Source organism: Leopardus geoffroyi, chromosome C2, assembly GCF_018350155.1.
Source record: "Leopardus geoffroyi isolate Oge1 chromosome C2, O.geoffroyi_Oge1_pat1.0, whole genome shotgun sequence".
In the NCBI taxonomy this organism is placed as follows: domain Eukaryota; kingdom Metazoa; phylum Chordata; class Mammalia; order Carnivora; family Felidae; genus Leopardus; species Leopardus geoffroyi.
This window is the reverse complement of record NC_059333.1, coordinates 148,948,638-148,965,703: the sequence shown is the minus strand read 5'-3', so window position 1 is coordinate 148,965,703 and position 17,066 is coordinate 148,948,638. Positions and strand designations below refer to the sequence as shown.

General features: G+C 35.2%; 1 protein-coding gene across 8 annotated transcripts in view; it reads left to right on the top strand.

The window, feature by feature from the left end:
* The window catches only part of NKTR (natural killer cell triggering receptor), a 62,274-nt gene that overhangs the window by 17,878 nt on the left and 27,330 nt on the right, over positions 1-17,066 (top strand). For 5 of the 8 annotated variants that reach the window (XM_045436987.1, XM_045436985.1, XM_045436984.1 and 2 more), the window contains exons 3-6: positions 10,209-10,283; positions 11,030-11,137; positions 11,903-11,947; positions 13,693-13,780. In XM_045436987.1, coding sequence (XP_045292943.1) covers positions 10,209-10,283; positions 11,030-11,137; positions 11,903-11,947; positions 13,693-13,780 — 316 coding nt within the window. Of the gene's footprint in view, positions 1-10,208; positions 10,284-11,029; positions 11,138-11,902; positions 11,948-12,254; positions 12,283-13,692; positions 15,776-17,066 lie in introns of those variants that run through there. The other 3 variants (XM_045436988.1, XM_045436989.1, XM_045436992.1) reach the window with 2 other exon arrangements.

The following is a 17,066-nucleotide window of genomic DNA, read 5'->3' as shown; positions in this document are numbered from 1 at the left end:
GTATTTGTTAGAGTATATGATGGCAATGATTGCTAAACGTAAAGGCTGATAAATAACAGTGACTTAGATTTAAGACAAATTTTCTCTTACACAGCTCCCAACCAGTCAGCAGATCAAGGCTGATGATGTCAGGGACTCAGGCTTTGTCTTGTTACTCTGTCACTCTTGACATTGGGTGGATGGGTGAAGCTCTTAACAGAAGAATTCATGCTGGGTAAATACAAATGAAATGATGGGATTAGAAGAAACGTTTTGCAACCCTCAGTATGATTGGTGCGGAAGAGGATCATTAGTGGCCAAACTATTGGGTGAAAAGTTGTTATAGAACATAGTATACACATAAGTTTCAAAATATCATTCCACTTATTAATTTAAAAATGGGGGGAAGTACATTTACAGCTGAGAGATTGGCTAATATAATACTTCAGCATTACCAGTAATGGGTCAGACTGACATGTGCTTCCTGATGGGATGCAAAAAAAGGGGGGAGAGGGGGGATGTTTTAGATTAAAAGAGACCAAAGCATGACAACCAAATCAATGCATAATCTTTGGTTAGACTCCCAGATTTAAAAAAGAAGTATAAAGGGCATTGTGGAACCAGTTGGGTAAATATGAATATTGACTATTATTAGACTGTGGTGTTAATCACTGTTAACATGTTGTGACAATGGTATTGGGGTAAAGTACAGAATATCTTTGTTCTTTGGGAGTATATAGTAAAGTAATTAGGATGAAGCATTACAACATCTATAATTTTCAGTTTGAACCAGAAGAAAATTATGTGTAGAGTGGTAGGAGTAAAGTTAACATGGCAAAGCATCTTTATAGATTTAAAATTTTTTTTCAATAAAAAGTTGATGGGGAGAAGGGCATTGTGTGTTCATTCAGATAACCTTCAGATAATTTTGTTAAATATCTCCAGAAATCTTAATACTTTGGGGGGGTTGCAATTAAATGACTATATTTTACTTTAGGGAAAATTGGACACATTTGCAATTTTGAGTTTTCCTGTCTAAGAATAAGTTACGTCTCCTTTTATTCAGATTGCCTTTATGCTTCTCAGAGGTTTGTAGTTTTTATAGGTCCTACACTCTTACGGCTAAGTAGCTAGAATGTTTTTTGTTGGTGTCGTGAATATGATTTTAATTGTTATCTTTTTTACTAGTTCTTACTGATCATAAAAAATATTAACAATTTCAGTGTCTCCATTAATATTTCAGTTGGTTCTTTTAGGTTTTCTAGATGTACAGCTATGTCTTTCAAATAATGATGAATTTGCTCTTTTTGATATGTATACTTCTCATATGGTTCTCTTGTCTACTGCATGGCCTAGAATTTCTAGAACAGCATTAAACAATAGTGATGATAACAAGCACCTTTTTAATTTAATTTAATTTTTTATTTTTTAAAATTTGTATCCAAATTAGTTAGCATATAGTAAAACAATGATTTCAGGAGTAGATTCCTTAATGCCCCTTCCCCATTCAGCCCATCCCCCCTCCCACAACCCCTCCAGCCACCCTCAGTCTGTTCTCTGTATTTATGAGTCTCTTCTGTTTTGTCCCCCTCCCTGTTTTTATATTATTTTTGTTTCCCTTCCCTTATGTTCATCTGTTTTATCTCTTAAAGTCCTCATATGAGTGAAGTTATGCAATATTTGTCTTTCTCTGACTAATTTCGCTTAGCATAATACCCTCCAGTTCCATCCACATAGTTGCAAATGGCAAGATTTCATTCTTTTTGATTGCCGAGTAATACTCCATTGTATATATATACCACATCTTCTTTATCCATTCATCCATCAGTGGACATTTGGGCTCTTTCCATACTTTGGCTATTGTTGATAGTGCTGCTAGAAACATTGGGGTGCATGTGTCCCTTCAAAACAGCACACCTGTATCCCGAGGATAAATGCCTAATAGTGCAATTGCTGGGTCATAGGGTAGTTCTATTTTTAGTTTTTCGAGGAACCTCCATACTGTTTTCCAGAGTAGCTGCACCAGTTTCCATTGCCACCAACAGTGCAAAAGAGATCCTCTTTCTCCACATCCTCGCCAACATCTGTTGTTGCCTGAGTTGTTAATGTTAGCCATTCTGACGGGTGTGAGGTGGTATCTCATTGTGGTTTTGATTTGTATTTCCCTGATGATGAGTGATGTTGAGCATCGTTTCATGTGTCTGTTGGCCATCTGGGCGTCTACTTTGGAGAAGTATTTTTCGTGTCTTTAGCTCATTTCTTCACTGGATTATTTGTTTTTTGTGTGTTGAGTTTTTGATAGGTTCTTTATAGACTTTGGATACTAACCCTTTATCTGATATGTCGTTTGTGAGTATCTTTTCCCATTCCATCGATTGCCTCTTAGTTTTGCTGATTGTTTCCTTTGCTGTGCAGAAGCTTTTTATTTTGATGAGGTCCCAATAGTTCATTTTTGCTTTTGTTTCCCTTGCCTCTGGAGACGTGTTAAGAAGTTGTTGCGGCCAAGATCAAAGAGGTTTTTGCCTGCTTTCTCCTCGAGGGTTTTGATGGTTTCCCGTCTTACATTTAGGTCCTTCATCCATTTTGAGTTTATTTTTGTGTATGGTGTAAGAAAGTGGTCCAGGTTCATTTTTCTGCATGTCACTGTCCAGTTTTCCCAGCACCACTTGCTGAAGAGACTGTCTTTATTCCATTGGATATTCTTCCCTGCTTTGTCAAAGATTAGTTGGCCATATGTCTGTGGGTCCATTTCTGGGTTCCACTGATCGGAGTGCCTGTTTTTCTGCCAACACCATACTGTCTTGATGATCATAGCTTTGTAATACAGCTTGAAGTCCAAACAAGCACTTTTGACTTGTCCCTTACTTTAATGACATTAGTGCTGTCCTAATGTCCCACCACTAAACATAATGCTGTCTCTTGATTTGAAGGGTGTCTGAGAATTTTTGTGCTTATGTTAAGGGATGAATGTTCAGGGTGCCTGGGTGGCCCAGTCTGTTGAACATCCGACTCTTGATTTTAGGTCACGATCCTAGGGTCGTGGGATCGAGCCCCCATCGAGCTCCATGCTGAGTGTGGAGCCTGCTAAAGAGTCTTTCTCCCTCTGTTCCTGTCCTGTGCTCGTGCTCACTTGCTCTCTCTCACATTTATTCTCCCCTCCCCACTTTTTTTTTTTTTTTTTTACCTTCATCAAATGCTCTTTTGGTTTCTGTTTCAGGATAGTACCTTTTAAAAAATGAGATTGATATATAGAGAGTTTTCAAGTTTGTTTATGTCATCTTTCTCAGACTTTGGTATCAATTTAATTTGCTTCATAAAGTTTGTTAAGCTTTTCATCTTTTGCTGTGCTCTGAAACAGTTGAGATGGCATTACATTTTAATCTCAAGAGTTATTTAACAGCACTCTTTTGGATGTATACTTACCAGCATTTTGTTTCTTTCTTGGCTCTGTTTTTTAGTCTCCATCAGCATGGAGTTGTAATCCATACCTTCTTACAATTTTTTCCTACAATTTAGTGTCCCTTTTTATTTTTCCTCCAAAAGAGCCAGCTTTGGAATTTATCAAGTCTAATATTTTTTTTAATGTTTGTTTATTTTTTTTAATGAGGAAAACATTGATGTATGTTTATTTATTTACAGAGTATAAAATAACCCTCTCTGCAAAAGAAAAAGTGAACATATAAATTAAATGACTTAATTTATTTTGATCTAAAATTTATTCATTCTTAAAATGCAAGAAACAATTATTTATAGAAGAAAATATAACCAATATGATTTAATACCTGCATTTAACATTATTTTAATATCAGTTTTGTATATAAACAGACACATACACACTTTTTTTTTTTTTTTTTTGGACCGAGCCACCCAGTCTTCCCAATGGGCCACTTAGTTTTTTATTTTACTTTATTTTATTTTATTTTATTTTATTTTATTTTATTTTATTTTATTATTTTTTTATTTTTTTAAAATTTACATCCAAATTAGTTAGCATATAGTGCAACAATGATTTCAGGAGTAGATTCCTTAGTGCCCCTTACCCATTTAGCCCATCCCCCCCTCCCACAACCCCTCCAGTAACCCTCAGTTTGTTCTCCATATTTATGAGTCTCTTCTGTTTTGTCGCCCTCCCTGTTTTTATATTATTTTTGTTTCCCTTCCCTTAAGTTCATCTGTTTTGTCTCTTAAAGTCTTCATATGACTTTTGTTATATGATTTTTGTCTTTCTCTAATTTCGCTTAGCATAATACCCTCCAGTTCCATCCACATAGTTGCAAATGGCAAGATTTCATTCTCTTTGATTGCCGAGTAATACTCCATTGTATATATATATACCACATCTTTATCCATTCATCCATCAGTGGACATTTGGGCTCTTTCCATACTTTGGCTATTGTGGATAGTGCTGCTATAAACATGGGGGTGCCTGTGTCCCTTCAAAACAGCACACCTGTATCCCGTGGATAAATGCCTAGTAGTGCAATTGCTGGGTCATAGGGTAGTTCTATTTTTAGTTTTGTGAGGAACCTCCATACTGTTTCCCAGAGTGGCTGCACCAGCTTTCATTCCCAATGTTTGTTTATTTTTGAGAGAGACAGAGCATAGTGGGGGAGGGGCAGAGAGCGAGAGGGAGACACAGAATCTGAAACAGGCTCCAGGCTCTGAGCTGTCAGCACAGAGCCTGACGCGGGGCTCGAACCGATGGACTGTGAGATCATGACCTGAGCTGAAGTCAGATGTCTAACCAACTGAGCCACCCGGGTGCCCCATGTCTAATATTTTTATTTTCTAATTTATTAATTTTTTCTTATACTTTTATTAAAATCTTTGTTAGGTTTGTTTATTGCTTTTCTTTCTTCGTTTGAGTGAGTAATGTATCTAATCATTAGTGAAAACATTTAGGGCTGTGTGCATTGAACAGGACAAAGAGGTGGTATTCAGTATTTTTGGCCTTTTGAAACCTGGCAACTCTGCCATTCCCTGGCCTCATTCCCTGACATCCTGGTTCCTACAGTTCTTTGGTTCTCTGATCTCAGCCCATATCCTTGTCAACTAACTACACAAGCCAATAAATTCTCTTGAGTTTTTGCTGGTACTATCTGCAGGATATTTTTAGCTGGGTGTTAGTTGACCTGTCATGAAAAAAGCTCCATGTGCCTAAAAAATTAGAGAGCTTTTTGGTTTTATCTGAAATCTTATGTTTTCATGCTATTTCCTTTTCTTTGTTTATAGCTTTTTACTGTGGATTGCTCCTCCATAGTAACTTGAAAAATGTTTAATATATCTTCATGGTATATTCATTAAGTGAGTAGAGTATAGCACAGTATGCATAACATGCTACCTATTTTTTTTAACCAAGGAATTGCTCATTTTTATTCATGTTAAAATTGAGATATAATTGACATATAGGGGCGCCTGGGTTACTGAGTTGGTTAAGCATCCAACTCTTGATTTGGGCTCAGGTCATGATGTCACAGTTCATAGGTTCAAGCCCCGCATCAGGCTCTGTGCTGACAGTGTGGAACCTGCTTGGGATTCTCTGTCTCCCTCTGTCTGCCTCTCCCATGTCTCTCCCTCTCTGTCTGCCTCTCCCATGTGTGCTTGCTCTCTGTTTCTCTCACAAAATAAGTAAACTTAAAAAAAATTGATATCTAACATCTTAGTTTCAGGTATACGCATAATGATTAGATATATGTATGTATTGTGAAATGATCACTGTAGGAAGTCTTGTTAATATCCATCACCACACAGAGTTAAGTTTTTTTTCTTGTGAGAACTTTTAAGATTACTACTTTCAGCAGTTACGCTGCTTTGTAAAACAAGAAAAATAGAATATATCACTATTTGCCTGTGTGTTTGAAGAGACACTGGAAGCACACACGTGGTATTAATGAAAGTGATTACCTGTTGACAGAAGTACAAATAAGACTTCTCATTCTTTGTGTTTTTTCCACTGTTGGATTTTTGAATCATGAAAAACATTACCTATTCAAAAGAAAATATTTTTAGAAGGTTCCTAAAAATAGCCAAAAGAAATTTTTACCAACACCTACTTTGTTTCCCAATAGCTGAAACATTTATATTTTATTTTGTAACCATACCTACCATAGTTGTTTAGGTTTAATTCTGTGTTGTAATGGATTTAGTGCTCAGTATCACTCTTTTCCCACTAACGTTTTCTCATTTGTTCTTTGAGTCCTATCTTAGGCTTATATTTCAAATAGATTTTTCAGGATGAAATCTAATTATTGTATTTCCTTTGCTATGTATAGAATTCTGTGTTCACAACCTATTAGTCTGTGTAAGATGGTAGGCAGTGTTCTGTTGTCTCCAGTTTCTAAAGTAAAGTGTCTGCAGTCAGCCTAATTTATTTTCCCTGTAGGTGACATGATTCTACTGCCTGAATGCTAGAAGAAGTCTTTTCCTTTATATCTCTGAAGATAGCTTTTATTAAACAATGTCTTGATGTCGTTCCACTTGTAATAACTTTTCCTGGTGTAATGAATACTTTTTATCTGTGTATTTAGGTGTTTGTTCATTTATATTTTGTTAAGTTCTGTCTTTGAATAGTTTTGGTTTCAAGTGTTTTTATTGTTTTTATTCAAGTATTTATTGTGTACTTATTTTGTACCAGACTCTGTACAAATCAGTGGGGATAGAGTGGGGAGTAAACAGACCTGGTCCCTATCCCTCTGCCCTCACATGCATCAGTCAGGCGTAGGGTGGATATAAGTGCATTTTGTTCATACTATTGACGGCTCACTCCATTGTGTAAGAATTTGTATCTGTCATTCCCAGCTAAGACAAGAGCTCCCCCAAACAGGCACTGTGTCTACGTACTATTGGACCACCTGACACCTGGGGAGGATCTCAGTTAAATGGATAAATGGCCTGATTTTGTTGAAGTGGTATATCCATTCTTTAATTTCCTCTTAGATTTTGCTCTCTGCCTAACCCCTATGACCCATTCATACCTTTGTTCTTATCCTCATCTCTTACTTGTAATTGTATATGTGATATTCTTTGCCTTGTGCAGTGTACCATCTGCTAAATATTTTTTCCCAACCAGTGCTCACTTTTTCAACTACTGTATCTTTCATGTCTATGATATATGTCTCCTTTTTCACTACTATACCTGTAATTCCAGTGCAGCTGTTTCTGAGAACAAGAAACAATGATATTATTGAAAGGTGAGGTTTGTTATATTCATATTCCAAGTACTTGCTGATTTTATTGCTGCCATCTAGTGGCCACATCAGGATTACAACATGACTTAGGTGTGTCTTGCTTGGCCTTTCCTGCCTGTAGCCAGCCAGTGTTTATGTATTTATTTTTTTAAGTTTATGTATTTATTTTGAGAGAAAGAGAGACTGGGGGAGGGGCAGAGAGAGAGAGGGAGAGAGAGAATCCCAAGCAGGCTCTGCACTGTCAGCATGGAGCTCACCGTGAGGCTCGAACTCCTGAACTGTGAGATCATGACCTGAGCAGAAATTGAGTCAGATTCTTAACTGACTATGCCACCCAGGTGCCTCACGTATGCAGACATTTTAAACTAAGAAGGCAGTCTCAGCCAGTGTGACTGAATGTCCATAGCCTTTCTCATGTCTTGTATGCCCGATTGGGTTAATCTGTTCTTTCTGTGGATTTTTAAATTATTTTTCTGGGTTTGGCAGTGTTTTTAACCTGGCACCCTGGTAGTGAAGCCAAAACAGTTTGGTTTTAAGTTTATGTATTTATTTTTAAGTAATTTCTATACCCAGTGTGGAGCTTGAACTCACAACCCCAAGATCAAGAGTCATATGCTCCTCTGACTGAACCAGCTAGGCACCCCCAAAACAATTTGGTTTTGTTCTATTTTTTTTTACTCTTTTTTTTTAAGTTTATTTATTTATTAAAAATATTTTTTTTAATGTTTATTTCTGAGAGAGAGAGAGTACGAGTGGGAGAGGGGCAGAAAGAAAGGGAGACACAGAACGTGAAGCAGGCTCCAGGCTCTGAGCTGTTAGCACAGAGCCTGACATGGGGCTCGAACTCATGAACCCCAAGATCATGACCTGAGCTGAAGTCGGATGCTTGACCAGCTGAGCCACCCAAGTGCCCCTAAATTTATTTATTTATTTTGATAGAGAGAGAGTGAGCAGGGGAGGGGCGGAGAGAGAGAGAGAGAGAGAGAGAGAGAGAATTCTAAGCAAGCTCTGCACCATCAGAGTGGGGCCTGTGAGATCATGACCTGAGCCAAAACCAAGAGTCGAACACTCAACCGACTGAGCCACCCAGGCACCCCTTTCATTTACTCTTAACAACATAATGCCATAAAGGAACCAAAACTTCGGCTCTAACTTAGACCCTGTCCCATGAGATTGAGAAGTGAATAGAATTTTTTTTTCTTCATCAAGTTAGAGGGTAAGATATTTAGAGGTGAGTGGTGTTTTAGAAACATCATTGTCGTTTGCTACCTCTCTCTGAATATTAGTCCTGGAAATGTAATCACATTTAACTGTTTTCATATGTATTATACCACTCGAGGGTTCATAGCTCTTAATCATCTGTAAAGGAGGAACTAGAAACATTTGAAACTTTTACTGGCTTTCATTTGGAAGCATCAAAGGTTTTGAAAAAAAAGAAACTTGATGTTGAAGTTACTATAGTCCTAAAAGAAAAAGCTAAGTTTTTGAATGTTTTGATTATATCTTTTATCCTGGAAAGTAACTATCTTACAGGGATTCCAAAAATCTGTGTTCTAGTCCGCAAAGCTAGATGGTTTTGAAGTGACTTGTCACCAACCTAGTCAGCTATTTCCCAGGGATTTATGAAGATTGAAAATATTTTTATTACACTAGCAAAATATTTCCATGTAAATACAAAGAGTGGTATTATTACTGATATTACATGCATTAAAAAAATTTGAATTCCCTATCTTTTTCTTCATTCTTTTAGATGTAAAGATGAGCTAGAACGTTTTGAAATGGCTTTAAAATTTGGCTCCATTGAAGCGATAAGCAGAGTGTTGACACAAGAAAGTCTTATGTAATGCCATTAATCCCACTTTTTATCCCTTAAGGGTGTCTATTACGAGATAGTTTGTAGCTTTGTTTTGTCCTCCGAGAAACTGACTGACATGGCCAGGAATAAATTCAAATCTTAGTGGTACAGAGTGATTCCAATCAGTGTGCATCTGTGCTAAAGACAACTTAATATTTGGTCCACAGTTAATTTTGATTTATTCTGTAAGTCCCTTTGATTAAATAAAAATGTTCATTCATAATGGAAAAGACTGTAGAATAAAAAGGAAAGGGGACTACTCGGGAAAGTGATTGTAAATCAAAATATTTTTTACTCTATTTGAGAACCTTTCAGGTCTGTAAAGCAAAACTACTTTGGTAGTAATACAATTTGCCTGTTGTGCTCTCATTCACAAGTCACATTTTCCAGATATACAATACATAATGATCTCACCACTCTGACAGCTGATGGAATGTATGCTTTATATTCTTGTCTTTTAAGAATTTCAGAGTTTTAATTTATACTATAGTAAATAGCAATAGATATAACCCACATTGTAAAAGCTCAATAATTTTTAAGAGTTTGAAGAAGTCCTGAGACCAAATAGTTTGTGAAGCACTTCCCTGTGGTATAATTAAATCAAATTTGTAAGCTTGTTCCTTCTCATTTCCTGTGTATTGAATTCTTTTTTTCTGTCTGTTTTGTGTGTTTTTGGTATTTTTTAGGAACCATAACCAAGATGGCAGTTCAGGAAGTTGGTTCTAAGTAGTTCTTGCATAAAGGTAGAAAGCTAGATCCAGAGGGCAGAAGAACCTTCTTCTAACAGTATGGACCAGAATGAGTGTCTTATGATGATGTGCTCTCATCACTAGAGGGGCTCAAGCATAGATTAGACAACTATTATTGAGAATATTTTAAAGCAGATTAATGGTGTTTAGATAGGAGACTGTACTAAAAGGGATCTAATAATATGAAGCCCCTTTACAACACACCTGAAATCCTACAGTTTTCGGGCTGAAGCCACTTAGGCTGCATATGAGTTCTAGCACTAACAAATAGAGTAGAATTCTTGTTAGTTGGTGTTGCTCCATTAAATTTTTTCCCGTTAAGCCTTTTGAAAAATTAAATTACAAAAATGGACTTTTCAGTTTGTTGATTCAGTTTGATTAAATGACCTATTTAATCATCTTGCTTACCTTTGTTTTTTTTAATGTGTTTTATTTCAGTTGGTCGCATTATGTTTCAGCTCTTCTCAGACATATGTCCAAAAACATGCAAAAACTTCCTTTGCCTATGCTCAGGTAAATGAATTGTTAAATTATTTCTGATGAGAAGTCATGACTTAGAGTTTTATCTTGCTTAACAGAATAGATGTTTTCCTTAAAAAGTAATGGGCTGTAAAATGAGTTTAGCACGTTAAAAAACACTATTTTCACTGGTAGGAAATCAGAGAAATATTTCTTGAAGAGAGGACAAAGAAATGGTCTCAAAAGTGAAAAAGAAGGTACTACTGCATATAATTAAATCATCTCTAAACATTGTAGTTCAAAATTCTAAAATTTAGTATTTTGAACAAATTTAGCATTCCAGATTTCTAAGAAATTTAGGATTAGAAGATAGGCAAAACATAATGCAGTTGTTCTTTGTTATTTATAGTTGAGTTTATATATATTTTTTAATTAAAATAGGAAAAACATCTATGATGTTATTTTAAAATAGCAAATTAAGATTTTTAAGCGTGTGCTTGGATACACTTACGTACATATACAGTGTTTGTACCAACTCCTTCACCACTCTCTCTTGGTGGAGCGATAAGCATTTCTAATCTGCTTTTGTCCTATAGCATATAGAGTCACTGCCACACAATTTAACATTTATATGCTGCTTGATACTTACTTTTGGAACCCATGTGTGTATTCCGTCGTCACCCTGTGTCTTGTATCTCTTACAGTGCCAGCACACAGGAGGGATTTCACAAAGGACTAATTTGGACTAGTTTCCATGGACAGATATATTTGTAGCTAAATGTCATTTCTTTGTTTTCCAGGAGAGAAAGGCCTTGGGAAAACAACTGGGAAGAAGTTATGTTATAAAGGTTCCACATTCCATCGTGTGGTTAAAAACTTTATGATTCAGGGTGGGGACTTCAGCGAAGGTAGAGCTAAAAGTTACGCTTTTAATAACTCCAACTATCGGTTTCTTATGTGTCTCATACTGTTAATTGTAAATATTGTATCACAGTATGAAGTAAATATTAAGTGGTCAGTGAATAGATGTTGGATGAGTGAATGTTGTAGAGCAAAAAATGTATAAAAAGCGAAATACCAAGCCACTTTATTTTGTTTTTATGTACTTTTAATAATATTACAGATTTTTGGTGAATTCTCTTACAATGAATACCAAGTACTTGTGGATTATTTTTATTCTTCCCGAATTTTGTTGGTATGATTACTTTTTGAAATAAATGGGTTATGGAGCTAGTTTATTTTATTTTATTTTATTTTTTATTTACTTTTGAGAGAGAGAGAAAGAGAGCTCAATGAGCAGGGGAAGGGAAGAGAGAGGGAGACAGAATCTGAAGCATGCTCCAGGCTCTAGGCTCTGAGCTGTCAGCCCAGAGCCCGACGTGAGGCTTGAACTCGTGAACCACAAGATCATGACCTGAGCCAAAGTTGGATGCTCAACTGATTGAGCCACCCAGGTGCCCCTGGAGATAATTTTTAATAATATTTATTATAACAGTACTGGACTTTTTTGCACTTATATTCAAAGATGAGGTTAATTGAGGATTTGTAGAATTTTGATTATAGCAATTACAAGTTGTTAGTTTCTTTAGTAAATTGAAAGCATAAAAAGTAATTTATATGTATTAGTATATTTTAAATTGTCATTATAACTTAATATAGGTCATTATTTGCAGGTAATGGAAAAGGTGGAGAATCAATTTATGGTGGATATTTTAAAGGTAAGGCTTAATATTTTATGGTCTTTTGTTTCAGTTCTGATGTTAAAGCAAATTTGATCATGTACTTTTAATGAGGAGAGGTTTACTTATAGTTCACTTTTTGCATGAAACTAATGCTGCATGAAAATACTTTATTTGCATGAACTTGGGGATAAATTATATTGTAATATGTAACTTTTAATTGACAAGATTAATTAAGGCTAACTTTATGGTTAAACATGACTTTCAGCATGGAGGTTAGGCAACTATATACATGAAAACTCCTATCTTCCTGCCTAAAACTGTCAACATATTCTTTTGTTTATAGAGAATGTGGTCTTTTGCAAAATGAAAAGGTAAGAGAACGAAGCTCAGTAACACAAACTCCAATTCTGTTCCCTTGCACCCTTCCTAATAAGTTTATGGACAGCCTGGGTCAGGTTGTGGCTGGATTTCTTATATTGCTTGAAGACTTGGAAAATTCTGTATACTATTTCATACGTGCATCTGTATCTTTTTTTCTTTTCACAATGGGCTCTTAGTTCTACATCAGGGAAAAAAATCTAGTTGTGTTTTTTTCCCCCTAAACCAAACAATTTCTTTGAATAAAAGTTGGTATTTCCTACTTTCTCAAAGGTTTGTATGTTTTCTTTTGTATACTAGAATTATATGATTGTATTTTATTCCTACAGTAGATTTGCATAAGTCTAACTATTGCATTTGCCCCAAAAAGCCTTAGAAAAGTCAGTTGCAGAGATTGATAATGGGATCCAATCTGATTAGATTTTAATGCCATGATAGCTTCAGTGTTATAATAGTCTTTTATATTTCTTTTGGGGGAAAATGGATTACCACTCTTTTTCAGAAGCCTGTTCCCAAGGTAATCATTTTTTAAAGTTTTCTATGTTTCTGTTTGTTCTAAAGAAAGGTTTGTTTGTATGAATGTTAAACGGAAATTTAAATTCGTTTTCAAGATATTTCTGCTGGAATTAAAATCCTCTCTGAGTGATCTTTATGGCAGTTTTTCCTTTGAACCAGTAGGAAGCAGCTCATTAGCTGGTTCTATCAGCTTGTAGCAATTTGAGACTGATGTTGTAGGCCGCTTGAATGTGGTTGTTCCCTGCGGCAGATACTTATGTATCTTAAAACTATATTTCGCCCTTTAAGTTTTTGTTTTTATAGGATTTTCTTCCTTAGGTAATTTTTTATCCTGTTGTTAGGAATCTATATACTTGATTTAATTTAGACATATCCTTACAACTTAAGTTCTGTAATTTTTTGTTTTTTGCTCTCGTAGTCTAGCTTTAGTACAGTTGAGTAATAAATTTACCATATAGAAACTAAGTGCATAAGATTATTAAACTTCTCCCATGTTTAGTGCATTAAGTAGGATAATTGGAAATTTGAAGGAAATGAGCTTTACTGTAGAGATTTTTCTAAAATTTCTTTACTAGTTTTACCTGAAAGTCATAGTTCACATATCATGTAGCCAAACTATGTTACTACTAAAAGTGACTGTTCTAAGGCTGTTTGTATAAAGTATTAAATATATGTTCTTTTCCTCAAGGCTTTAAGTAGTATCTTTGATCTTTTTATGCTTTTGTTTTTTGATTAGTTGTAAAAATTTTTTTCTAAATATTCAGACAAGTATCTGTACTGACCAGAAGAGGAATTTCATCCTTTGCTTTCTATTTATTACTGTGAACATTACACTTTAAAAGTGGCTTATAATTGGAGACTGACGAATTTGTGTTTTCTTCAAACAGATGAAAACTTTATTCTCAAACATGACAGAGCGTTCCTTTTGTCAATGGCAAATCGAGGGAAACATACCAATGGTTCCCAGTTTTTCATGTGAGTAGGCATAATTCAGAGATGAGCTTTTCTTAAACAGAGAAGCGCTGTTCATGAGAAAGATGGTATAGTTAAACCAAGTTTAATGCTAGAATTCTGTCAACTTGGGCTTTATTATTAATTTTTAATGTTACAGAAACTGGTAAGCTCTAACAGCCGCCTCAGCTTTCAGCATATATCCTGCATTTGAAGAATGGTACTTACGAGATGTAACTTGAAGATGTACATTATTTTCAAAATATGTTGTCATCTTAAGAAAAGAAATTGGCTTCTACTTAGCAAATTTGGGGGCTCAGTTTGCTAAAACTAGATTGGAACATAAACTATTGGTCAACATTTAAAAGTTGTTCATGGCCTAGGAGTAGATGTCCTCTTGGCCTGGAAAGTAGTTGCTTTGAATAAACCATTGTATGGTGGCTTTTTCTCTTAATGATGCTCTTTGAGTTCATTGGAGAGAGGTGCCATTATTTTCTGATATTGTATAGAGATGAGTGATTTGCTGTTGCATCAGCATTGTAGAAATCTTAAATCTTCTGAGATCTCTGTACATAATTGAATTAACCCAATATTGCTGTCATTTCGACCAAAATTTATGAGATTATCACTCAGGAAACTTCCGAATGCTGAATTTGCTTTTTAAAAAAATAAACAACTTTTCATGTATGTGCATGCACAACCAAAACCTTACTTCTCATCTGAAAGCCCTTTGGCATACTTGTAGTTATATATTCTAATCTAAAGCTACTCTAAAACCTATTTTTATATTATAATCCCAGGATATAAAATAAGAAAGATAATTGACTAGCATGAAGTTCAATGCTTTCGACTGGAAGTAAATCCCTAGAGTTGTGCTACCTATGTTGGAGAAATATTTTATTCACAGTTTACCAGAAAAAGTTTTTGTCATCTTTCTGAATGGATGAGTGTGAATGGCGCTTCCCTGTCTTTAAAGGAGTAAATTATTCATGTAAAATAAATCTCACATTTTAAAGTTGTCTGCAAAATAGATTTCCAACATGATCTGATAAAAGTTCAGATAAGGGGCATTCTATTTCTAAGAATGTCCTAAAAATGGAAAGCTGCTGGAAGATGACAGTGCTTGGAGCTGTGCAGGAAAGGAGGACCAAAACCATTTGTTCCTAGATCATGTTTTGATCCCATAGAGCAGTAGTTATTAAGACTTCTCTACTAGAGCATGTTTCTATCCTTAACCTTCTTAAGGGCCAAAAAAAAAAAAAAAAAAAAATTAGTGGGAAATATTTTGAAAAACTTCTTTTATAGTAATTTAATATAAAACTGTTTACTCTTTGATTGAGGTTTCCCATTTTCCATTTTTAAGCTTATCTGAACTGTGAACATGATAAACTAATGATTCATTGGTCAAGAAGCTACCATCTGAGGGCTCTAAAGTTTCTTTTAGATTTCCTTTTTTATATCAGTACATGAAAATTTATCAGGCAGCACCAGCTTCTTCCCATTGCCACATACCAGTTAGCTTGTGTATAGAATGTAAAAACTGGTGCATACATTAATTACAATCCAGTGTCTGAGGTTCTCCCTTCAAAAAATACAGAGTATTTTGTTTCTATGTACTTCAGTACATCCTTAAGTCATTTCTAGGAATGCTTAGTATCAAACAAAATTAAGGCCATTGCTGTTTCTACCTAGTTTAATTTTACATTGGACTGCTATTTTTGACAAAGAATGCCAAATGAAAATTTTGACATCCATGAATTAGGATTAAAATTTTTCAGCTTCTTTTCATAATTAACTGTAGATGGCAGTAAAATCACTGTGAATTTGTGTTGAAAGAAAATTTTCTATTTTTAGTTTGAAATTTACTCATGGAAATGAATTTGCAGTTAAAAGCAATCTTGGAAGCAAATTTAGTGTTTTTGCACATACAAAAAAAAGATCCTTATCTTTTTTTTTTAAAGAAATTTTTGTGGCATGTGCTTTTTTTATGCTGGCTAAAACTGCCAGTTCCCCATGTGTTGAAGGATAAAATAAAACTAACATTCACCTTTCTATACAAAGCACTTCCTTGCTTTGTATAGAAAGGGAAAATGGAGATAATGGTCCGTAAAAGAGAAATGTTTGAAAATCTGTCTTGCAAGTCCAAATCCTTTTGGAGTTGGAAGTAGTAAAAAAAAAAAAAAAACAAGTAGAACTTACTATCTTCAAGTTGTGTAAACCGTCACAGACAATCACTCTAAGAGGTGGGGCTGCAAGGGTTGGTGGTAGCAGGGCTAGCTGCCAGCTCCCCAGGGGCGGCAGCTACACCCCTCCCTCTCACCACAGCTCTGCCCTTTGGCACCTTGAGCAGCTCTTCTGCATTCCGAACAAGAAAGGGTGGTGTGACAATGGTGGTAAAATGCCAACGACTCCCTATATGGTTCCAGTCTCATAAGCTTACTAAGGACTTGTAATGCATCCTTGCAAAATTGCATTTGTAGCTCATATTTTAAATCTACTTTGTAATTCCTAAGGAGTAAATTTGGTGCTGTTAGTGTGAGTATTTGCAAAATGTTCCTCAAAGATTCTTGTGCTTTGTGCAGTAACTATTGTCTTTATTATTTACGCATTTAAAACTTGCCCTTCGTAAGGCATACATCATTTTTGTTAAACATGATTGCGCATATATTGCTTCCTTTGGATGGAACAATTATATATCTGATAAAATTCGCATTTTCTTCTTTAAAACTATTTGTGATTTTTGCAGTTACTGCCTATGTCTACTACTGTGTTAGTCACAAAGATTTTACTTTGGAGGGTTTAAATAGAATAAAACTGATTCTTTTTGGAATAATACTGCTCAAGAAACATGGAAGAGATGATATATAGCACTGTCCCCATGAATCACTAAGGAAATAACGGTCTGTTCATGTTGAAGTATTTTTGAAGAAATTCGAAGACCTGGGACCAAAGCAGTAACCCAGTTAACTCAGTATTTAGTCACTTTGTCCTTTATTATTTATTTGTTGGAGCCAAACACTAGAAAGAAACCATAATAAAAGCTATAGAATTATAAAGTCTTAGAGGAGAAAAGGATGTGATCCTTTAGACCAACATTTTCCTTGTATGTATAATGCTAAGATAAAATGACACACAGGGAAACATTTTTCTTTTCCTTTGGCTGTTAGTAAGTCTGTTAATTCTGCTCTTATTTTCATTGTTTTTGTATATATTCATTGAAGAGATAAAGAAGGTATTGTATGAAGTAGTCATTAAAAAGATTAATTAGGGCGGTTTATAGCTTTGTATTAAATAACTATTTTTCTGGGTT